General features: G+C 36.3%; 2 protein-coding genes across 3 annotated transcripts; both read right to left on the reverse strand.

Moving 5' to 3' along the window:
• Window positions 1-1454: 1454 nt before the first annotated feature.
• LOC110455316 (keratin-associated protein 4-3-like) lies at window positions 1455-2785 on the reverse strand. Its single transcript, XM_021505391.1, has 2 exons — window positions 1956-2785; window positions 1455-1835 (listed from the first exon to the last, which is right to left on the reverse strand). Exons 1-2 carry the CDS (start codon window positions 2763-2765, stop codon window positions 1698-1700), a joined length of 948 nt encoding a protein of 315 aa, XP_021361066.1. The 5' UTR covers window positions 2766-2785; the 3' UTR covers window positions 1455-1697.
• A 314-nt stretch (window positions 2786-3099) lies between these two features.
• LOC110455315 (TELO2-interacting protein 1 homolog) lies at window positions 3100-25218 on the reverse strand. 2 transcript variants are annotated; one of them, XM_021505389.1, is made up of 26 exons: window positions 25195-25218; window positions 23649-23878; window positions 22395-22534; window positions 21522-21597; window positions 20968-21119; window positions 20424-20542; window positions 20110-20212; window positions 19368-19542; window positions 18616-18824; window positions 17361-17417; window positions 16388-16513; window positions 15507-15632; window positions 15170-15277; window positions 14195-14264; window positions 12158-12359; window positions 11373-11509; window positions 10630-10795; window positions 10172-10276; window positions 8374-8616; window positions 8043-8148; window positions 7673-7755; window positions 6340-6455; window positions 5457-5544; window positions 5041-5127; window positions 4519-4641; window positions 3100-3205 (listed from the first exon to the last, which is right to left on the reverse strand). In XM_021505389.1, the coding sequence occupies exons 2-26, from the start codon at window positions 23840-23842 to the stop codon at window positions 3122-3124; spliced, it is 3195 nt and encodes a 1064-aa protein (XP_021361064.1). In that variant the 5' UTR covers window positions 23843-23878; window positions 25195-25218; the 3' UTR covers window positions 3100-3121. The 2 variants fall into 2 exon arrangements, with proteins under 2 accessions (XP_021361064.1, XP_021361065.1); XM_021505390.1 differs by lacking the exon at window positions 25195-25218 and adding an exon at window positions 24363-24588.
• Window positions 25219-25443: the final 225 nt, after the last annotated feature.

Here is a 25443-nt window from a genome sequence, read left to right on the forward strand (position 1 = left end):
GCTGTGTTTTATGGCCGTAACAACACGTACAGCAGCATGTATGTATAATGTATATCATTAATTCCAGCACTCTCATTCACTTAAATGTTAGGGGAAAACACACAAATTATTGGACTTGCGTATTTTAATTTAATACTTGCATATGTGTCTTCGATATTTCACTGAAGAAAACATTATCCTAAACGGGACGCGTGTTAAAGGATCTAAGTGTATGGTTGCACACCCCAGTTTTGCCATAGGACTATAATTATGCTCTCAAGCACTGGATGTGAAAATGAAGCGAACCACTTTACCTTGTGCATTTGGCATCTAGACAATTAAACGAGGAATATTAATTTCGGTCCGTCCGTCTTTCCGGCTGTCAAGTTTAGTTTCCGTGCAATAACTTCCGTAAAAAGGGTACGATTTCAACAATATTTGGTATGCGGATACATATTAAAACGTTGGGAGGCCGCGTTCGATCATGAATTTGATCCATGCATATTAACGTATACTAAAAGAGGTTACAAACTTGCGATTGGCTCATTACTTTCCATGGAAATAACTGCCCTAATAATGGGTCGATTTCAACGAAACTTGCTATGTGTATACATATTATCACGTTTGAGGACGAGTTCGATCGATAATATGATTCATGCATATTTACGCATACTTAATAAGTTTACGAACTTTTAGTAAGCCAGTTGGTTTCGTGCAATATTTGCCTTAATAATGGGTCGATTTCTCGTTGACACGTCTCCGGCAGAGTTCGATCGTGAATATGATCCGTTCCTAGTTACACATACTTACTGTAGTTACACACTTGTGATATGCTAATTGTTTTCTGTGCATTAACTGAAAGTTGTGGATATAAAGTCCAAAAATTTGCTTATTGTGACCACGTGCACTGTTCCATGAAAGTTGTTTCAGACCATGAAACAGATTTTCAACCCTTCCACCCCTATATAACTTTAGTAGACTCTACCATGCATTTACATGGATGAGTCCATTATGGTCTACAGTGGTGAAAGGGTTAACTGTAATCTGTAATGGTAACAGGATAAACGCTTCTGATTTGCCACAAATAAAATACTGTAAAAGTACTTATTTTAGCTGGACTCAAGTTTTAGGTATCATCAAATATTGAAAGAATGACACTTTCCTGAATCGTCACACTTAACCTCTATGCAATAGTGATACTATACACTGAAACTTCAATTTTCAAAGCGTAAAATGCTCTAAAATTAGAATAATATGTACTTTTACATGATATCAAGGTGATATCCTAGCTTCACCCGAGACATATACTCTTTGTTGCACATACTGGGTAACTTCAAAATGAAGAATTATGTTGAACATCTAAGGATTTTCCGTTTTTTATCACATACACCCTTTCTGACAATACAGACTAGCCATACAGCCAATAGCATCAAGAAGACAAAGCCAATCTTATAAAATACAAATGAATTGTTTTTATTTCTTAAACTTTAATGCATATTCTGTGCATTCATATTTCAGCGGATTAATGACATTTGAATAGTTCATAAACTTTAACAATCAACACTATGTAGGCCTTCAACAAGATCTGATGGTCATAAAAAATTGTAGATAATAATTATACAATCGTAAGGCAACCAGATAGCTAAACTAGAGCAGATGTCCTGAGTTGGGAGGTCCCAGGTTCAAACTCCAGTTGCCATGACATTTTGCCTTTCCTGTTACATTTTACACACAGCACCTAAGGTAATATTTGGGCTTGTGTGTATTGAGAAGGAGTGTAGGGGAACTGGACTGGGTTGATTGCCGGTGACCAGATAGCTCAATTGGTAACAGCAACTATCCAGATAACTCAATTGGTTACAGCAACTATCCAGATACCTCAATTGGTTACAGCAACTATCCAGATAACTAAATTGGTTACAGCAACTATCCAGATAGCTCAATTGGTAACAGCAACTATCCCGATAACTCAATTGGTTACAGCAACTATCCAGATATCTCAATTGGTAACAGCAACTATCCAGATAACTCAATTGGTTACAGCAACTAGCCAGATAGCTCAATTGCTTACAGCAACTATCCAGATAGCTCAATTGGTAACAGCAACTATCCCGATAACTCAATTGGTTACAGCAACTATCCACATAGCTCAATTGGTTACAGCAACTATCCAGATTACTCAATTGGTTACAGCAACTATCCAGATAACTTAATTGGTTACAGCAACTATCCAGATAGCTCAATTGGTTACAACAACTATCCAGATAACTCAATTGGTTACAGCAACTATCCACATAGCTCAATTGGTTACAGCAACTATCCAGATATCTCAATTGGTAACAGCAACTATCCAGATAACTCAATTGGTTACAGCAACTAGCCAGATAGCTCAATTGCTTACAGCAACTATCCAGATAGCTCAATTGGTTACAACAACTATCCAGATAACTCAATTGGTTACAGCAACTATCTAGATAGCTCAATTGGTTACAGCAACTATACAGATAGTTCAATTGGTTACAGCAACTATCCAGATAACTCAATTGGTTACAGCAACTAGCCAGATAACTCAATTGGTTACAGCAACTATCTAGATAGCTCAATTGGTTACAGCAACTATACAGATAGTTCAATTGGTTACAGCAACTATCCAGATAACTCACTTGGTTACAGCAACTATCTAGATAGCTCAATTGGTTACAGCAACTATCCAGATAGCTCAATTGGTTACAGCAACTATTAAGGTTTGGAGGTAATGGGTTGAAATCCCGGTCGGGTCCTTGCATTTTTCCCTTTCCTGTTACACATTCCACATTTTGTAGGTAATATTATGTAAGTCTTCATACAAGTTCTGAAGGTCACATGGGTTCAAAAAACGACATTCTAACTGAAGAACCTTGCAATACACCTAGATATTCAATGATGAATTGTTTTTTCACATCTGGTTGTCGACCAACGAGGAATCTACCTTAGTAACAAGGCATTCAATTAGTCAGAATTGATGTTGCCATGAACCAATCACACATTTCAACACTCAAGTACCCTTGGACCCAATTACACCTCTCAACACTCAAGTCCCCTTGGACCCAATTGCACTTCTCAACACTCAAGTCCCCTTGGACCAAATTACACCTCTCAACACTCAAGTCCCCTTGCAGTTTCCAGAGCTTCTCAGCTTGATGATGTTATCAGAGAATTCATTTTGACATCCAACTTTACAATGAAACTGCAACATAATGAAAATTATAACATTAGGAAATATTTAAAAACCATTACTAAATAACTAATTGTACACATTTGTAATTACTAATTACCATGAGATATGTATTTATCGGGATTTATTTTTCGAAAGGGAGGAGGTTTACATGTATCCTTTAATAGATTAATCTTTCAATTGTATGAAATTAAAATACATTACATATGGAAAATCATATACCTGTACAGGACATGTGTGGTGGGCTAATTTACGGGTATGTAGGTGTGACAGGGAGTGTATACCTGTACAGTATGGGTGTGGTGGGCTAATTACTGGGTATGTAGGTGTGACAGGGAGTGTATACCTGTACAATACAGGGGTGGGATAATTACCAGGTATGTAGGTGTGACAGGGAGTGTATACCTGTACAATACAGGTGTGGTGGGCTAATTCCCAGGTATGTAGGTGTGACAGGGAGTGTATACCTGTGCAGTACAGGTGTGGTGGGCTAATTACCAGGGATGTAGGGGTGACAGGGAGTGTATACCTGTACAGTACATGTGTGGTGGGCTAATTACCAGGTATGTAGGTGTGACAGGGGGGGTATAACTGTACAGTACAGGTGTGGTGGGCTAATTACCAGGGATGTAGGTGTGACAGGGAGTGTATACCTGTACAATACAGGTGTGGTGGGCTAATTACTGGGTATGTAGGTGTGAAAGGGAGTGTATACCTGAACAATACAGGTGTGGTGGGCTAATTACTGGGTTATGTAGGTGTGATAGGGAGTGTATACCTGTACAATACAGGTGTGGTGGGCTAATTACCAGGCATGTAGGTGTGACAGGGAGTGTATACCTGTATAGTACAGGTGTGGTGGGCTAATGACTGGGTATGTAGGTGTGACAGGGAGTGTATACCTGTACAGAACAGGTGTGGTGGGCTAATTACTGGGTATGTAGGTGTGACGGGGAGTGTATACCTGTACAGTACAGGTGTGGTGCGCGCATTACTGGGTATGTAGGTGTGACAGGGAGTGTATACCTGTACAGTACAGGTGTGATGGGCTAATTAACAGGTATGTAGGTGTGACAGGGACTGTATACCTGTACAATACAGGTGTGGTGGGCTAATTACCAGGTATGTAGGTGTGACAGGGAGTGTATACCTTGTACAGGTATTGTGTCATGGGTAGGGGGTTAATATACCTGCATGGGTGAAGCATGATAGGGCGTCTGTCACACCTCTAAAGGTGAGATGTGGTGTAGTGGGGAGTTACTTCGAAAATTTCATGGTATATAGTATATACCTGTATAAGGGTCATCGCAAGAGGAGTCACATACCTGTAAGGGTGAGAAGATTGGATGTGGTGGGGAATATTCCTGATCTCTGTATAGGTCACTCAGTCTCAGCCACAGTACATCACCTCCAATGGCTGCTAGCTGTTTACACATCTCCATGGTAACCTAGTAATACAATTTTAAAAATCATATTTTACAATTGTTCAACTCACCAAGCATCACATGATAAGAATAAATCAACGCATCAGCATTCTATGAAGAGAATATTGAAAAATTGTATTGTGCATGAATTTCAAAAATGAATGTTAACACACCAGACTTTAACTCATTCACCCCTGAAATAATGAACTATTCCAACCTTTGAATTAGAAGAATTAAAATGTGTCTTCAGGGGTGAACAAGTTAAAAAGCTTGTGATAAAAAAAAAAATCTCAGTTGAAAGAGTTGCAAACATGGCGTACCATTCTGAGACTGGAATAACCAAGAGCCACACAGTCAGAGGTACACAGTTTAAGTAACATTGAGAGTCTTCTGTGTACCATGTATGGAGACACATATACACACCTGTTGTAGAGGTTTGGGCTGCCGTGAACTAAGGTAAGACACACACACACTAAGGATGCTGTCTAGAGAGTTCCCAGCCAGATCAAGCTATCAACAGAAAATACATTCATGTAGTAAATCTTATGTAGACAATCTGAACTACTGAAGTGCCTTCACTTCATGTGTCAGTCACAGTACATGTAACTTTTTCATGAATTTTATAAATTACATTTTTTTTATATTTCAATAAATTGTTTCAAGAGCAAAACAATGCTACTGATAATTAATATTAACTTTTGTCTGGACTGTTGTACCAGTTTTTATTGTTACCCATGTATCTGCTTCTGCAAGGGAATCTATTGTTACAAGTATCTATCTAGCTATTGTAGGTAACCGTGTATACTGTGACCTGACTATCTGTAGATTTAGAATGGTACCTGTATGGTAAGGCTGCCGAGCACCTGAAGGGCCTGCTGTTGTAATCTACAGTTGACTGTGTACAGGTACGCCTGACCCGCCTGTGAGCTGTAGTGACAGTTAAAACACTGAAGTATTAACATATTATACTACATCTATATAACATCATATCTGAGTATATATACCACAGGGAAATAAAACATCTAGTCCACTCACATGCTTTCCAATCATAATTTTACTTCTATGGAGCCTCTCAAGAAAAATATTTAACAGCCACTTGTGTTCCAAGTGACTGAGCCAGAAAACAAAAATGGGGGTGTCCACCTGACTATCGTTACTGCTGTGTTATTGTTTAACCCTTTCACCCCTATGTAACTTTAGTAGACTCTACCATGCATTGATCTAGATGAGTCTATTTTGGTCTACAGTCGTGAAAGGGTTAATTTCAGTTTAATAACTTACTTATCAACCATGTGGTAGGAAAATAAGATTCTTTAGTTGTCCTCAATTTATTACGTTACACGTGGGCCTCGCCCCAATAAAACAATATTTATCTAGAGCAAACAAATAATCGTGTTTGCTATAACAATTACAAAGAATGGGTACCAGGCTGTTTCTCATGTTTCATCAATATCACACCAATATAGTTTGGTATCAGTTATTTTGAAATATTGCCCCAAATTGGTTTTTGGGGCTCTACTAGGAAAAGGATAATAAAAGGTGAAATATGTTTTCTGTAAAAGGTAAAATAGTATGTGTCAAGGTTTCCTCTATATTTTCTTTTAATGATACAATCTACAGCCTATAGCTCTTTCAACACTGAGGACCATAATGGAGTCATCCAGATCAATGCATGGTAGAGTTTACTAAAGTTATATAGAGGTGACGGCGTTAGTGCAGTACCTGATCTGAGCCTGCTTGTACAGAAAATTTGTGACGACTGGCAGCACATCCTTCATCACTCGTTGTTTGAGAAAGTCTCCGCTCCTATCGGCCATCACCAACAAAACCTCTAGAGCCTGATAAGATAGAATAAAGAAAGACCTCACACGCAATAAAATAATGAACTGTTCCCTTGATTCAGGATGTTTTTGGGTTTTTTCCCTATTGTCTTTACTGTTCCTTTTATTGTCTTTTTGTATTTACTCGTTTCTTATTGGGATTGAACAGCGGTTTTTATAATTTTATTTATTTGTTCTTAGATAAATGAATGATTCACAGCATTTTGTATATGCATCGTCTTTTAAACAACATTGGCGGAACAGCCCTATTTAAATTAAATTGGCACCAATAAGAAACCGTAGTCATTTGAGAGATTGACGCGGGGGGCACTCTCCATGTCATTCGAAGCGAAGCGACAAGACTCTCATAGAACAAGCTTAAGTTATGAAGTCATAAATAAACCATGTGTTATTTCATGAGAGTTTTTGTTTTCATAATCAAATGAAATGCATTTCTCCTGGTAATGTTCATAGAGTGGTTTGCAGCGCAAATATATATATTTATTTACTTAATCATTCAGACAGATGAGTAGGCACCAAACTTAAGGAAAATAATACCACTGTAACAGATAAAAATTGCAAAGAAGAGGTCCACTAAGAGGTTTTTTTTAAGATGAAGTAACTAAAGAAGATTTTTCTGGCTTACAGTAACTTTCCCTGACAATTTTTTCATATGTCTTGTGGCCCATCGATTGGAAACTCATTTTGAAACTGTTCTATGGCATCACTTGTAAAGTGTAGGCTCAGCAATGTGAATGATCAAAGTTTAACCCCAGCAGCTTTCTTGTTTAAATTTGGAACAACCATAATTCTGTCATACGCATGGCAATGTTTTTTTTTTTAAATTCTTTCTTTTCAAAAAGTCTTACACAAATATTTTACACATAGTGATAATGGCAATAATGTAGTTTAACTCGTTGATACCTTTTACCTTAAGTTAAGAATGAGGACTTACACAAACAGAATTAAAATGCCTGATTACAATGTCACACATATGTAAAACAAGATGTTTTAAACTATTAAATATCATAAAATGTTTACCAAATCACCATGGTAACTAAACTCACTACAGTTAATTGTAATACCCTGAATAAATAACAATAATACATCTACACTTCTTAAATATCATGTAAATATATAGTAGCCATGTCAAATATATTTGGCTGATTGTAAATTTGGTATTTCTGTGTGGTACTCCTAATAACTGATTGTAACACAGCTTCTTTGATACTTGCCTTTTTAATGACCAGCTTTTCTTCATCCACAAACCTTGCACTGAACGGGGCCCATAGTTCATGTAGCAATGGAAGTAACTCATCTAGAAACAAGAAATTCAGCTTCCACTTTATCCAGTCATTGAAAAAAAAAATAGTAGAATGTTTGGGCACTATGGCTAGCTCCAGTATCGCAAATTCTTATTATAAACCTAAATAGCCTTGATTTTTTTTAGGAACACATGAAGTACTTGATCTTAGCCTAAGCCTGTGACCTCAAAGTTCAATATTTAATAATATTAGTAATATTTTATCTAAGTCTTGAACTGGTTTATAGTTATATATATTATTAAGGAATAATAATTCATTTAAGTCTTTGACCTTGACCTACTTGTATGATCTGCCAGGGCTTGACACGCTTGACTGATGGTGTCCAGTACCAGAAGTTGCAGGCGCGCATTGTGGGAAGATAGGAGGTGCTTACAACGCATCATCACCTGTACAAGGTCAAAGGTTAGAGGAATACAATAGGGAAGGTAAGTATGGAAATTGAAAGTATTGAAAAGATAGAATAATAGTGTACAGATAAAGATCACAATGCAGTGATTTGAACGATTCAACAATGTCTGCTATTTTAGACAATCATAATTTTAGAAGAGATATCACAGAAATACAAGGCATTCACTGCTACCTTAATCTACCTGGTGTTCAAAATCCCTTACCTGTTTTACGAACTTAACCGTGTTTGGTTCAGAGTTATCTCCCCTGTGATCATCCTCTATTGTTTCCATCTCGTCTATGATGTCATCGTCAACTATGTCCTCCTCCGTGATCTCCCCACTGGCCAGCCGCTTCTGCTCACAGTAGTGTTGTATAAAGGGCAGCAGTGGCCCTTCCTCTGGCCCCTCACCGAGTTCCCCCTCCTTGTCACTTCTGTACTGAGAGTTCTTTGCTGTAACTTCACACTGTATACACAAACAACGTGAGAAGGTATAAATTGAAAATAATTAAACAATTCCAATGAACAAGAAACACTGCAGCATAATTATTCTATTTGTGATTAGACAGTGTTGAGTTGCAGATAAGGTACTAGTTGTCACTACAGTAACAGATGCCCCTAGTGCCTTCAGTACTAGCCTCTTCTACAGTACCAGTTGTCACTACAGTACCAGATGCCCCTAGTGCCTAGAGTACTAGCCTTTTCTACAGTACCAGTTGTCACTACAGTAACAGATGCCCCTAGTGCCTACAGTAATAGCCTCATCTACAGTACCAGTTGTCACTACAGTGACAGATGTCCCTAGTGTCTACAGTAATAGCCTCGTCTACAGTACCAGTTGTCACTACAGTGACAGATGTCCCTAGTGTCTACAGTACTAGCCTTGTCTACAGTACCAGTTGTCACTACAGTAACAGATGCCCCTAGTGCCTACAGTACTAGCCTCATCTACAGTACCAGTTGTCACTACTAGGCTGCCTTCATTAATGCTTTTTCCAAACCGTGACTTGCATAAACAGAAATGTTTGTTAATGAATTATGGATGGAGCTAGTGATTTGACAACACTTTCTGGCATTGCGGAGCTCTTTACTGGTAACATGTGCGTGTAAATAGATCTGATCCAACAAAACTGATTCCATCACTGAATCGTACAGCTATAGCCTAGAAACTTTTCGTACTTCCGGTGACCTCTTCCGGTCCATTGTGCCCGTAAATATGCCTAATCGAATAATAGAACGAAATGTAACGTAGCAGGAAAATTATGTATTCGAAACAACGATTTAAAAAAAAAATATTGACCATATTCAATACACTGGGCGTGTTCATTTCCACAATTCCTTTCCTTTTGTATCGAAAAGAGGAAATGATTGGCATGGTCATCAAAAAGCTTACATGAATGTCACAAGCAAATGGCGTCGAAGGGTGCGTAAGAATGTGATTAGATGACAAACTGTATTAATGTCGATTAAATTAGCTTAAATTTTGTAAAGAAATAAATAATTTGATACTGACAACTTTCTAAACATATTTTCCATCTAAATATTGATAATCGGTCGTACCACATGCTCTGACCAAAGTTTCTCCACAAATATGAACAGGCCCGAAATATTCCCTGCAGTACCAGTTGCCCTTAGGTATTCACTTGAAAGACAAATACTTAAATGGAGACCATATTGTAAAAGCAGTACTTACCTGTGAAATGAAGGTGAATTGAACAATGCTGAAGGGTTTTGGTTAGGTTTAAATTAACATTTCTTATTATTAGAGTCTGTATTATTACATGTGATAAGCTGCATCATGCCCTTATCAGAATATGTCATTTTGACAATTAAGCCAGGCACTGATACACAGATAGATATGTAACAATTTCCTTATCGAGATAGTTCCCTTTCCATAGCTCTTTACAAAAAGTCATTACAGTTTGAGACAAAAAAATAATCCTGTATTTTCACTTTAAAATAATCAATTTGTCCATCATTATACACAAATATTATGACCTGTCATTTGTAAATTTGTGTACCTTAATTGGAGGAAACCATCTGACAATAGCCTTGGTCAGTTCATGTAAGACTCCCATAAACAGCATTGCCTGGTCCAAGTGGTGGTCATCCAGGGCATCTAAAATCTGTAACAAGGGAGATAACTGTTATCCAAACATCAGCTATGCTGTCAATAAGCTGCAAAAAGTAGAAAAAATCTCCAACAAAGATAATAACTCCTTTAAGGTATTAGCTGACAGGGGCAGACAAATACAAACACAGAAATAATATTTCTTCAATCAGGGGCAGACAACTACAGAAAACAGGGGCAAACAACTACAGACAAACACACAAATACATGTAGAACCTCTTGTATGGTATCACTTATCAGGGGTAAACAACTACAAAGAAATATCTTGTATGGCATCATTTATCAGGGGTAGATAACTACAGAAAACAGGGACAGACAACTGCAAACAAACACAAATGTATAAATTACCTCTTGTATGGTATCGTCTATCAGAGGCAGTAGGTCACAGTTGCTGTACTGTAACATAACCTTTAACACCAGAGGGCTGTGCTGGTTGTCATGGAAATGGCGTAGTCTAAGAGAAATGGCATTTACCAGGTAATCAGCATTTTTCTGAATCAGTTCTTCTATGGAGCTGGAAACAGAGAGTACAATCATTGACAGAAATATCTAAATATCAAAAATAAGGATAAATAGATAAATAATACCAATGTTATTAATAATAAGTCACAAAATGTTGTCAATAAAAATTTTGAATTGTTGACTAATCCTTCTGGCTAAACTCTTGAATTGAAGAAGATTCAGCTTGGCCAACAGACAAATTTGAATATTACAACACATTGACGTGCAATTGGCTCAATCAAAGTAGCAGCCTGACATTTGCATAAGCCTTGGTTAACTCTGCACTAACCTAATGTTGATGACATCACACAATTTGTGTCTCTTTGCCGGGAAAAATTGCATATTTATACCCATATGTATTACTGTAGACATCTTGGGAACTTACAAGGATCTGTGGTAAGGCTGTGAGATGATAACTCCCGTCGACAGGAATTATGATAATATTCAGTGAAAGTCAATGAAGACTTTAAATATATACATATAATTAGACTTACCTGTAATTACAGGCTGTACAGGTTGTACACAGTGACAGGTAGACTTACCTGTTATTACAGGCTGTACAGGTGGTACACAGTGACAGGTAGACTTACCTGTAATTACAGGCTGTACAGGTGGTACACAGTGACAGATATGCTGCATTGCTGATAACAGCTGTGTTGTCCCCTAGCTTTTCCAACATAGGGTACAGTGTCTGCACCAACAGGGGTAGATAACTTTTACCAAGCACCTGTTAACAATATTTATTTCACATTGTACATTACTGCCAATTATAAATATTTGAAAATTTGTATAGAGAATCTAGGTTTTCATTCTACAAATCATAAATAGAGTAAATAAGTATGCTTAGAAATATCTTAATACACGTAATATAATTCAGTTGTGTTTCTTTTTACACTTATTTTCTGCTTTCAATAATTTACTCATTATATGTACAAAGATTGTGAACATCTGTAATTCAACTTTGACCTCCAATGTAGTATTTAAGTATGGGGTATATGTGTTTACATTTTTTTTAAATTGACTGTTTCAAATTCTTTTTCTTAAATGTACAAACCACTCATGAGTTTCTAATGAAGTAATGGATTGGTAAACTTTTCGAAATTAAATTCCTTGGAAATTTTGGCAATTATATAAACAGTTCTGATCTACAACATTTCAAATATGTGATTTTTTTTATTGTACAGGGATTTCATAATATATTGAGGAAAATATTAAAAGTATTGTTCACAAAAAAGTAAATGGGGAAATATGGCAATAAGGGAGATGGCAAGTAAAACAGGAGCATCATAATGAAGTTTTTAAAGTACATTGTATCTCCAAACTTTAGTTCAGAAATCTTTAATGTTCCTAGAGAAATGTGCTGTAGGTATGTCACCTTAGCAAAGGTTCCCAGTCCTTCCAGTAGTAGACAGATGAGAACCGTGTTCCTGTGGTACACTCCCACACTGTCCTCACCGGAACCTTGAGTTATGGCCCGTAGTGAACTTCCAGACACCTGGTGATGCGGTGTATCTGTCTCAGCTGCTGTAGTTACCAGGTAGAAGTTACCAGGGGATAGGTAATCCTCCACTAACATTCTGTAACATGGGGATGATAATGTTTACATTAGGTCAAAAACAAAATTACTTGTGTTTCTGCTTTCATCTTCAGAAAAACATACTAGTAGGCCAGGTAGGTAGGCATTTTTTTAATTTTGGAAAATATTTTTACTTTGTTAATATAGAGGAGGAGTTCTGACTTTAACAGTGCATATCACAAAATGCTCCAAAAAACTTTAGGGTAGGCAAAAAAGTCTCGACTGGATAAGATTAGTGGAAACGCAAGATATTTTTTATTTGGCCTTAGCTCTCTGTTGGCACTATTCAAACCTACCAAGGTCAGCTATGATTTATGAGACAATAAACTTGGAGTGTTGATTGTAATGTCATTACAAAAACAACATTCTCATAACATTTCAGATACTGTATACTAGAAAATTTGAATTCCAGTTAAACTTTCTCCATTTTTGGCCTTAGTAATAAAAGTGAATTTATCATGATAGCAAATGTCAGTAGACACCTGCACATAAACCATACACAGTATTTACAAGTGAATGGTGAAATTAAAACTGGGATAATATGGATTATACCACAAAGGGATGAATATTTGACTGGGTAAAAGTTCCCTGGAATAAAATAGTTGGCTACTACTGGCTATTCCATTTAATTTATTTGAAAATCAACATCAGAATTGAAGAAAAAATCTGATATTAAAAAAACAATTTACTTGTTTGATCCACAAGTCACAACTCTGGTGGCAAAATTGGCAAGTTTACATTTAAGCTTTAAAATTTACGGGGCCAAACAATTGAAGCCTACAGCTGGCAAATCTCCATATATATGTAGGACATTCACAATGGTAACCTAATGTGAAAATAGAAATCACAAAAGATAATATACATCTAAATCATCATTATCAAATTATAAAATCCTCCATCAAAATGACTTCAAACAACAGAGGCCCATGGGCCTTAACGGTCACCTGATATATTTATACAGAGAGTTGATTTTGTTTTTAACATGAACAGAAATATTATTCAACGTGACAAAAAACAATAAAACCACCTTATTCAATATCTAGCATACAGATTTCAGACTAAAACCTATTTGAAACTAGCACCTCTGATTCTAAACAAGGAAAATGAAGAAATTTTAGCACACTGACTCCTTTGGGCCCCACCCTACAGCCCTTGGGGGTAGGGCTGGCTCAAAATTTTCAAAGTATCAAACTGTCAACTCAAGGTTATAATTCCAATCAAGTTATTAACATGTAATATTCAAAGTATCATTTGCCATTATAAACCATAATAAATNAGGGGAGAACGTGAGACCCCAGGGTCAAGAAATTCACAATTTTGGTAAAGCACCTTAAGACCCTTCCATCTATGAAGAGCATTTGATTCTATCATATCTGGGTCTTGAGAAGAAGATTTTTGAAATTTTAGTCAATTTGACCCTTTTTGGCCCTGCCCCTCAGGCCCCTGGGGGCTTGGGACTAAACCGGCCACTAATTTTGTTGACCTTTGTCCATGGAAGGTTCCTGCAAAATTTCATTGAAATTGGTTCAGGGGTTTAGGAGAAGAAGTCAAAAATGTAAATTGTTTACGGAGGGACGACGACGGACAAAAGGCGATCGCAATAGGTCACTTGAGACTTTGTCTCAGGTGACCTAAAAATGTATCCTCTCATCATAGGAGAACAGTGACAGCATATACATCAAAGTTCAACAGACAAATGGAGGACAGACAGTACAAAAACAAGGCCTTCCTGGATGGACATGAGACATAAACGCACTGGAATCGCAGCGGAATCAGAAACAGGGAATTGTACACTGAATAGCTTGTATTGTCAATACAGGCCTTGGTGCGCCCTACCTGATGACACTCTTCAGACGGTCATCTGGCCAATCATCAGTTGATGAAGGTTTGTGTGTACTTTGTTTTTCTGAAAATAAAGAATAAACAATCGAAAAAACAAATTTGAATTTAAACGATATACTCTCTCCTTTTAACACCCTATTGATCAATACGGATATGAGATAGAATCTTTTTTCAAAATAGTTCCCTGAAATAATCGTTTTCAGCTTTAACTGATTATATACAAAGGAATCACATATGGCAGTATGAATGTGTGCCATAGAATGTTTGTTGCCAACTGCGTTCATACTACCGTATATGCCGTCAAAATGAAGGTCAATCGTTATTTGTTCTTTTCCTGTTTGATAAACAATAGCTTATGCTGAGCCGTAGCATAAAGGTGTGACCTTATGAATTATCTCAATACTCAACACAATGAAAATTAAATACTGATGCTCTGAAATTTAGATTTGTATAAAATGAAACCCATGATAATCAAAGCCTAACCATAGAAATGAATTGTCAAGAAAATAACACAAATAAAGTTGTGGAATAATTGTCCCCTGCTTCAGCTAATCAAATATCTTTACACTGTAACTTATCTGATGTAGTGTATATACGCTCCCTATTATCTATTGGCAAAACGTCCCGGGTTGAGTCACATAAAAAAATATGTACAATTTCGTCACATTTGTTGTACAGGTAAAAAACACAAATGGCTCACTCAGTCATAGCTTGACAAAGGGACCAGTTAGTCTTGAAACATTGCAACACATTTAATACGTACATTGTTTGTGTAGAAAGTAAAACCTAGATATTAAATATCTTAATCATTTGACCAAAACTCTTTGTCTTGCCTCAATATTTCAAAAAATGTGCCAGTACCTTTCAGGAACAAATTTGTCTACACCTGTTTCTATCAACAATACATGTTTAATCACACCTGTACATGTTTAATCACACCTGTACATCTTTGATCACACCTGTCCTTACCTGCAGTACCACTGATGATCTCGTTCAGCATCAGAATGGCCTGAGGTTTGTAGGCCGCTGACAGGTGGGCTATGTCCAGGACCTGGTCCACCAGTAACTGGGTGTTACCTGTGGTAAATAAAATCAATTAACGGTAAATTAATGTGACAGCTGATTTATATAAATATATACACAGTAAAAGTTACAAACTAAATAAAAAAATGTATCTATTAGTTATAAAACCGAGTATAATTCTCAGTTAAATAAATTCCCATCAACAGTAAGAAATTTATACATGTACGATCCTAGACACAACTAGCATTTAACAATAATGTTCCCGACACCACCAAGACTTTACCATAATGTCCTAGACACTGGCAGGTTCTCTGCAACTTTTTGTAGACCCGATCGTCATGGAAATGTTTAAAGTATTTTCGGAGTGGTAGAACATTGGGTGAAGTGTCCTGATTCAAGGCACTGGTTCCTAAAACACGAAAACAATAATGGTGTCACAGTCTTGTTTAGAGTATCTTGAAATTAATTCAGACTGAGATTTGACAAAATTTATTTTTCCTATAAAACATATTTCCATTCACATAATTTATGTGATCAAATTTCAATATATTTTGTAAACATCATTTCAGTTCTCCTACATGAAAAATAATCAAAATTGCCAGTTAAATGTTTAATTCATCATAAAGTGATAAAATCTTCAAAATGTAAGCATTAGCTAAGATATTGATTTATTTCAAGGTCAAGAGAGATCTTCACCGATATACAAATGTTAAAATGGAGATAAAGTGGTTATTCGTTTATTTTTTATATCAATGAAACAAATAAATTTTTCTTTGCATATCAGTTATTTATGCTTTCATCTTTGTGCATGACTACATTTAAACTGTCAACTTCTTTTACGATGATCTGTTATCAGCAGATAAAACCATTGTTTACCTGCTATTGACTATAGACATTGTGGTATGCATCAAGTAAGGTTTATGTCTCATAATTTCATGATCTAATGGACTAAACAAAGTCCTTACCTGATAATGTTTCCGACAGGTTTAATTGTGTTGTTGTTCTTAATTTGTTTCATAAACCATGTTTTACTGATGCTTATCAAACTCAGATTTTAAGATTATACGAAAACAACCTTTTAAGGAAAAAACATTTAGATTTTTATAAAGGAGTTGGGGTCTAACCAGGTCAGCCGGACGGCTGAAGTTACCAGGAACTACATACCATGACCAGTAATGGTGGTGCGCTCCTCCACGGTCCGAATATCACTGTAGTCCATGTCTAGGACCTGCACCAGCGACATGAGGAGTCGGCGTCCATGTGACAGCATTAGTCCATCTATCTGGTCACCTGACCATAAAGCAGAGTAAACAACAGTCATAGGTAGATATGGGGAGGACGGAAATAAGGGGATATAAGGATGATGTGGATGACAGGGAGATATGAGGATGACATGGGCCCCTTTCACGTATCCGGTTCAAGCAGTTGAAACAATTGAAACAGAAAGATGAACGATAGGCGCAGATTTGAAACCGAAGCTGACCTCAGAAATATTTGGCAGGTGTAGATTGCGGGGTCCAGAAGTGATTGACAGAAACGAAAATGCTGACTATTGCTAGTCTGCGTTATTTCTTTATAAAACAAGGTCAAGCCACTTGCAGATTTTAAGATACATTATATAATTTAGTGGATGCATGTAAGAAGGACATATTATTCTTTATAAGTTGTTATGCATTCTCCGAAACAGTGCATTTTTTTAGCTCTACCTAGAGTTCGGTCCAAGTGCATTCGTTTATCCTGAAATGTTTCTGCGCCAACTGAACCGTTTCAACCGGGATACGCGAATGTAGCCATGGAGATTATGAAGATTACAGGGAGAAATAAGGATAATGTGAAGATATGAGGATGAGGGGAGACATGGATATATTTATATAATTAAACGGTCTGGGAGACAGAAAAAAATGTTCAAAGGTATTCAATGACTCTAGCTTGTAAATATATTGATTGTTAATTTTTTCACAATAGGCTAATAATACTATAATAATTAGATATTATTTGATGATTTCCTTTACAAAGTCTTGAAATTTTTTATATTTTCAATGTTTCAATATCTAACTGAAATATACTGACTACAATAAAGTGAATATTAGAACTACACTAAAACAGAAAATTTAGAGGAATAATTAGTGCATTGTACCGAGTAGCTCCAGGTATCCTACCAGCAGCTGGACCACAAACAACTTCTCTTCTTCATCTGAAACACGTAAGGTCACAAGACATGTACAGCAGACCATCAACGTGGTAACAAGGCATCTTAGAGGCATGTTTATAACATAAGAGTCACCTTGAGTTTGAAATGAAGTTTCTGAAACTGGTATCTGACACAATGTATTTGTCTATTAAGGATTTGTATTTAATTATTAAAAATCAACATTATGAACATACATTGTCATTTTGAGACTGTTTGAAATTTCATTCAATTTATTTACAAAGTTTGTTCTACATATTATCAACTGATTTTTTTGAAGAAAAAAAATTAAGGAATAGTTGCAAATTTTCACATGTACCGTTTATTTCTGAAGTGCCAAATTTACACCTTCATAATGTCAACCCTTTTTTCATATCTTTATTCTTCAAGACAAAATTTGTTATTTTTCTGATGTAACTGTTTCTTCCTTTAATAAAAATGAATAAAATAAACTAAGGCTGATGATGACTAGTGGAAGCAGTGGCAAATTGTAACAAGAGATCCTAGAGGGATCTTGGTGCCCACCATTGTACCATCTTCATTAGTTCTATGTCAGTTTGATCTTTTTTCTTCTTTTCTTATCTGTTTGATCGAGTCATGTTAACAATACTGTAAATGCACCTTGAGGTAACTTTTGATCTAAACTTCATACTGCTGTGTATAAAAGACAACCTTCAATATGAGTTTGTCATTTCACATATTTACTAGTACAGTACTTAATATGAAAGAAATAGAATCGATCATTGCAATAGTAGTAAGACCTGTTAAGTTCTTCCTTCGACCATTTTGTTTTTATGATCAGTCTCACGACCATTTTGTTTTTATGATCAGTCTCAAAATAAAACATGCACAACTAGGGACCAAGGGAAACCTACATATACAATTTGAGAAAGATCCCTTTGGTATTTCCTGAGAAAAAGCGATAACAAGAGTTGTTTAAGGATGGACCACGGACACAGGGCGATTTGAATAGCCCCTCCATCAGATGATGCTAAGCTAAAAATACCAATAGGAGAAGCACCTTACACAGACAGTATCTAACCTTTCCTTACATATCTATTCTATGCAAAAATCATCATTACCCTTCTACTCTATTACCAAAGACATAAAATTAACTATACTCATATCACATGGGCTTATATTTACACAGGTCCAAAGCTACGTTTGGGGGTAGTTCAGTTGGTCTTATACATTCTATCTTTACCTGTGGTGTTCATTTGTCGGGGGAGAGATATTGACAGGCTATAGAGATTCTCCTCCAACATTTCCACCAGAGGGCGACACTGTTTACCGTCCAGTGACGCGGCAAACCTGTCCAGATTTTGACGGCTGTGTGTGGCCACCTTAGGGTAGTCGTCTCCAAGTCTGCCTACCAATACAGTCAATAGATCTGCCACACTCTCTTCCAGGCTCCTACAATGATATTCGTCTTATATATAGGCAAAATTTTTAAAAAAAATGGGGGGGGGGGGGGGGGGGGGGGAGGGATCTAAAAGAATTACACTTTTTTTGTTAAAATTATCAATATTTCAAAATTCTGGTAGAGTAAGATTTAGTAAAATCTTTTTTTGTCTCCCTGCCAAGTAAGCATGTTGTCTTCCTCATATCCAGCAGGCATATACATTGTTATATGATGTGGGAATCTGAACCATTTGAAAGTTAGGATCCAATAGGACTAAGAAACATTTGATTCTTTAGAAAACTTACATGATTTTTAATATATGTGACCCATGTGGCCTTGAAAAAAAGGTCAAGGTCACTAACATTAGGAAAGGTAATAGGCTCCCTATCCTATGTAAGTATTAGTAATAAAACAAAAACACACACATAGTGCATATATATAGTAGAATTTAAACTGTTAACAAATTCTGGCAGTGGGTGAGACTTGTAATGAAACTTGTGCTGATTTACACTATCAAAATTATATATGCTTTGATATCTCTGACTCGAACTCACCCCCGACAGTGGAGCAGCATGGTTCCCACCCAGTCCACCAACGACAGTCTAACCTTCCAGCTGGAATGACTTCTCACTTTTGTAACCTGCTTCACGATCACATCCAACTTTGAACCTGTACTTTTCAACCAATCAGGACTTCTTCGTACCACCAAACTTTCAAGTTTTGAAATTGCTGAGGAAAGAGAAAGAACACGATAATCATTTTACTTCAAACTTATCACTTCTAGTGGCAGATCCAGAGAGGTTAACCCTTTCACCCCTATGCAACTTTAGTAAACTCTCCCATACATTGATCTGGACAAGTCCATTATGGTCTACAGCGGTGAAAGGGTTGAGTGGCTTGTGTCTATTTTCTAAAAATGATGTGTATCAGAATTAGACAGGATGCATTAATTTTTACCATCATCAGGTATAAAAAAAATCCTAGAAAATGATCTTTGAAATGTTGTATTGTTACAAAATAGAATATTTCTATGCATGTATATGGCTTTGTCTTTCTATTATTGCATCTACATGAACAATGTAAGTATACTACTATGGAATATGACCTTAATCTTCAACTCTTTACTAGGAGAAAAATTATCTTGATTTTTAAGACCTTCATACATGCATAGCGACCTTGACCTATGAATGCTGGCCTTTTTACACTGACCTCCTCCTGTGATTGCCTATCAGGTACACCGACCTTGACCTCTGAAGGCCCACATATGCAGTGTGACCTTGCCCTGTGAATACTAACCATGTGTACTATGGCTTTGATGTTTGGCCTTTGACTGACTCTCTGCGACAAGTTTGTCATCAAGTACCAACCTCATGAGCTTTGTCAACAGCTCTAGGGCAGTCTGAAATGAAAACACAACAAACAGAGATACAGTCAGGTGGTCTAGGTTGGTCTGCAGTCATTACACAAATTATAGAAATATAAATCAGCAGTCTGAAACCGTGATGTAGCAAATGGAAACAAATTTTTTTTTCACTGTAGCCATACTATCTTAATTACTATTATTTTACTGTGTATGAATGTATAGACTTCCAGACTGTGTGGTCACACACCTGTATGACAGTCTGTCCCTGGTGAGTGTCACAGCTGATGACACGGCTCAGAGTGATGGTGACTCCCGGGAGGAAGGAAGCTAGTGTGTCACCCAACCTAACTCGCATTCCTGTACAGTCTGAAATAACAACAATACAGTAGTTTTTCAATCAACAACAACACATCATTCTATAGTGACAACAAAAATTGGTTTCATTTTGTTTAGCATCCTAATAACAGCTATGGTCCTTTAAGGACATGCCTTCATGTTTGTATGTTTGGTGGAGGCAGGGTATGTTGGTGTATTTGCCTCCTTGCGATAAAAAAAAACTTTTAAAGTATAACAATGCAAAAAAAAATACTTTCATCAAAACCAAATCTCTCAACTTTGAAAACAAATTCCTAAAAATGCCTTAAAAAATATTCATTCATTGTTGTTATCCATTCATTAATGATATTATGTTCTGACAGTACCTTGAGATAATTATACATTAAATATCCCTGTTTTACAGAAGACTTCTGGAAAAATCTCTTTCTAATACTTTCGTTTTTAAAAAATCTTACATTTTCTATCTTCCTGACAAAGTTCCATAAGAAACCCAAGGGCTGCAATTTTTAAAGGTCTTGATCTTTCCTGGTCTGCGATATTTAGTAACATTGACACAGCATGTCCTAGAACAGGGAGACTCCCCACAGCAAACAGGTTCTCTATGATGCTGAAATACACAAAAAATAAAATTCCAGCCTAGAACAAACTTCAACCCCTATTTCATAAAGATGATCTTTAATGCTTTGCAGAGCGAAAATGGAATTTACAGTAAAATTATATTTTAGCCTGGCCAAATTTTCTCCCTATGGCCTTTTCAAAAGAAGTTGTCTGATGTTCAAGTTAGAGTGGTACTAATTATATAATTTCGCTCGTGCTGATTTCCCACTCTGGTTTAAGGGTCAAATAAGAAAAAATAAAACAGGGGAGACAACTTCTCAAATTTTATTCCACTGTCCATAGTCACACATAAGTAGTATATGTAAGGATTGCTTGGAGTAATTAACCTAAGTTTATTTTTGTAGCCAGGAGTTGAATGAATAAAAAAAAATGCATATACATATGTACTCACTTAAAATCGGAACTCTTCAATAGTGACAACAGCATCTGAACAATGGCCAGCTTCAATTCTTCTGATATTGGGGACACTACAATATTCAAAATTACAACAGTTAGCAAGTAACAGCTACCAGTAGTTCTATAGTTTGGTCATGATTGATTTTTTTATGTTAATCCTTTAGAGGCTTCTTCGCAAAGTGAGGGCAATAAAATCATAGAATGATGTATAATATTGTGTACTTCAAAACAGACAAACCAGGGGCCTGTTCGTTTATGCGGAACAACCGGTTTGACTGTCTTTAAATGTTAAATTTTCTGGTATAAATCCTGGCGGACCAGCAAATGTTTATGCAGGCCTTGCAAGGCTTTATCAAGGCTCGCCTGAAAGCAGCATCAGATTATTTGGTCCGACTTATTTAATATACGAACAACTGTGGTCCAACCGGTTCAACCGTTAAAACGAAAACAGCCCTATTGTTTAAAAATTTGCAGTTGTTTTTGTGTTCTGCGAGAACCTGAAGTGGCCATGGGCATTGGGATTTCAGGGCCACCGAAAATTATTGAGTTATAATGTCTAAATTTGGGAACATGTAGCCAGGGATTTCATGGTCAGTTTTACTATTTTTTTCTAGTGATAATGTCCCAAACATTTCTTTAGGTTGAAGCTCATGAATTTCACTTATAATTATGTTTGAGAAGGACCACAGTTTCACAATCTAACATACAAAATTATAATTTTTCCACAAATAATTTATTTTTCTGAAGTTTTGAAATAATTTTTGTTTAAAGAATTTTAACTTCTTGTATCATGAAATGGTAGAAGATTGTTCTTTAAAGGATACATAATAGTAAGATTATAAAACAATTACTGTTAGAAATAACTCACGTTTTGATGGATCAGTGGGGTCGCTGAGTGTCATACAGGCAGTATTGAAGATGTCTAGGAACATGTCCCATCGTGTGACACAGCTGCTAGACAACACACATTCCATACACTGATAGATATCCACATACAGCTCCCCGGAACTGGAATATAATCAATCACTGTATACCATACCACAAACAGCCTGTTTATTATACTGTAACATAGGCCTATTCCAGACTAACAAAGTCTTTAAAATATCCTCTGTTATTACATAATAACCTATATACTCACTATTTTTTCTCTTGTTTGAGTATGAGTATATATATACTCACCATTTCTTCTCCTGTTTGAGTATGGTTTGCTATATACTCACTATTTTTTCTCCTGTTTGTGTATGGCTTGCTATATACTCACTATTTTTTCTCCTGTTTGAGTATGGTTTGTGATATACTCACCATTTTTTCTACTGTTTGAGTATGGTTTGCTATATACTCACTATTTTTTCTCCTGTTTGAGTATGGTTTGTGATATACTCACCATTTTTTCTCCTGTTTGAGTATGGTTTGCTATATACTCACTATTTTTTCTCCTGTTTGAGTATGGTTTGCTATATACTCACTATTTTTTCTCCTGTTTGAGTATGGTTTGCTATATACTCACTATTTTTTCTCCTGTTTGAGTATGGTTTGCTATATACTCACTATTTTTTCTCCTGTTTGAGTATGGTTTGCTATATACTCACTATTTTTTCTCCTGTTTGAGTATGGTTTGCTATATACTCACTATTTTTTCTCCTGTTTGAGTATGGTTTGCTATATACTCACTATTTTTTCTCCTGTTTGAGTATGGTTTGTGATATACTCACCATTTTTTCTCCTGTTTGAGTATGGTTTGCTATATACTCACTATTTTTTCTCCTGTTTGAGTATGGTTTGCTATATACTCACTATTTTTTCTCCTGTTTGAGTATGGTTTGCTATATACTCACTATTTTTTCTCCTGTTTGAGTATGGTTTGCTATATACTCACTATTTTTTCTCCTGTTTGAGTATGGTTTGCTATATACTCACTATTTTTTCTCCTGTTTGAGTATGGTTTGCTATATACTCACTATTTTTTCTCCTGTTTGAGTATGGTTTGCTATATACTCACTATTTTTTCTCCTGTTTGAGTATGGTTTGCTATATACTCACTATTTTTTCTCCTGTTTGAGTATGGTTTCCTATATACTCACTATTTTTTCTCCTGTTTGAGTATGGTTTCCTATATACTCACTATTTTTTCTCCTGTTTGAGTATGATCCGGAGTGGAAAGAGAACATACTCCTGTAGCTCCTGCATATATTTTCTCTCCAGTCCTGTTACTGCTTGGAAGAGAGCAGTCACGTTTTCCCGAGTATGTTCCCTCGTAAGCTGGACACATATGGGACGGAGGCGTTCAAACAGACCAGACTTCACATCACTACTCATGGTTCTGAATTTCCAAAGAAGGCTATTCTTTCATTTCTATTAAAAAAAAAAAAAAAAAAAAAAACTTATAGCGCTTTAGAGTAATTTTACAAATTATATAGGGCGCTATATAAATGTTGTATATTATTATTATTATTATTTTTATCAATTAAAATGATTGTTTCTTGTATCAATCAGTTTGATTTACACACAATGAACTCCTAACTGGCCAGTAACCAATTCACATGCTCGTAAATTTGTAGCAAATTCTTTGTGCCCCTAATTTGTAGCTGGTTTGATCTCAGAAAACCCTGTGATCCACAGAACATGTAATTAAATCTTGCATGCAATTACACAAAAAAGGCGATACAGACGGTTTCCATACTCAGTCATTTCGGTGCTTGTTTAAGACGTTTCGGTACTTCCAAAAAGATGTTTTGAAATTTTATAAGGTAACCCCAACACCCCAGCGACCTAAATAAATCTGCTGCACCCATTGCAATATATGAGATCTTTATCTTTTTTTTCAACTTCTAAATACCTTTAATTCCCTAGCGCCCTGCTTGGCAACACCTCACTTTTGGCTTTAATGTTAAGTGTTCGCCCAGGTAAGGAAGGCAATGGGTTCTGTCTCCACACCGTGACATACCAAAGTCCTTTAAAATAGTAGTGGTTATTTCCTGCTTAAGGTTCAGCATTTTGGGGAATGGCAACAACTGGTTCACCCATTGTCAGTATAATGTGACCAGGTGGAATGCTGTGCTGGGTGCGTTCAACATGGCATTTCAGTGAGATAGTACTATAAAGTAGGCATCAGATCCGCACTATCACAAGAACCAAGCACACCAACATACCAGGTGTCTCCTGCATACACTGTCACACGCAAGCACGCATACACTACACACACTGAGGCACGTCCTTAAATGACCAAAATTAAACCAAAAGTAACTCACGCATGCGCTTCACATATGGCATCCTCATTATCCAGAGGTTACGCTCACTTTCGCTCTCTATTCCAGGGGTGTATAGAGCGAAAGTGAGCGTAATCCCTGGATATCGAGAATGCACATAATCACAAATGGAGGCACGTGCTTAAATGACTTAAGCTGTTAAAAGAACGTTAAACAAAACGCACCCAAACTAAACTAAACAAAACTTTGTAACAAAAAATAGTAGTAGAAGAAGAAGCGTCTAGGGTAACAATATCGCTGAATTCCAATCCTATCTTTTTCCTCTACAAGTTAACATCTAGTACCGCCCGATGATTAACTTTAAAAACATGTAGTGATTCTGTTAACTGAAATAAAAGCCTATGTGCATTCTGAATTTGCAAAAAATAAACAAAAACAAGAAAAGAGGAAACGACCACTTGCCTTCCATGGGCGCAGACATCTTTGTATGTAAAAATGTAGGAATCAAAATAAAAATGGAACGAAAAAGTAACGTTATTACATATCATGATATAAAACTACCAGTGCATTTTGTTCTGTTAAAGTACGACATCAATTAAAGAACTTTAATACGATGCTGTATACTAAAAGTCGATAATGATATGTATTTCATTTAAATGCTATTAATTTGAAGACATTAAATTTGGAACTCTTCAACTTAGAGATAATTAA

Source organism: Mizuhopecten yessoensis, unplaced genomic scaffold (genome assembly GCF_002113885.1).
Source record: "Mizuhopecten yessoensis strain PY_sf001 unplaced genomic scaffold, ASM211388v2 scaffold8195, whole genome shotgun sequence".
Classification (NCBI taxonomy): Eukaryota; Metazoa; Mollusca; class Bivalvia; order Pectinida; family Pectinidae; genus Mizuhopecten; species Mizuhopecten yessoensis.

Coding starts and splice junctions, on each gene's coding strand:
- LOC110455316 (XM_021505391.1), bottom strand. CDS start 2,765: ATGCAAGGACCCGACCGGGATTTCAACCCATTACCTCCAAACCTTAAT. Junction 1,836..1,955: donor ATCTGGATAGTTGCTGTAAC/CAATTGAGTTAT, acceptor AGTTGCTGTAAC/CAATTGAGTTATCTGGATAG.
- LOC110455315 (XM_021505389.1), bottom strand. CDS start 23,842: ATGAGTAGTGATGTGAAGTCTGGTCTGTTTGAACGCCTCCGTCCCATA. Junction 21,120..21,521: donor TTGAAGAGTTCCGATTTTAA/GTGAGTACATAT, acceptor TGTGTATTTCAG/CATCATAGAGAACCTGTTTG. Junction 3,206..4,518: donor CAATCTTCTCACCCTTACAG/GTATGTGACTCC, acceptor ATTATGTTGCAG/TTTCATTGTAAAGTTGGATG.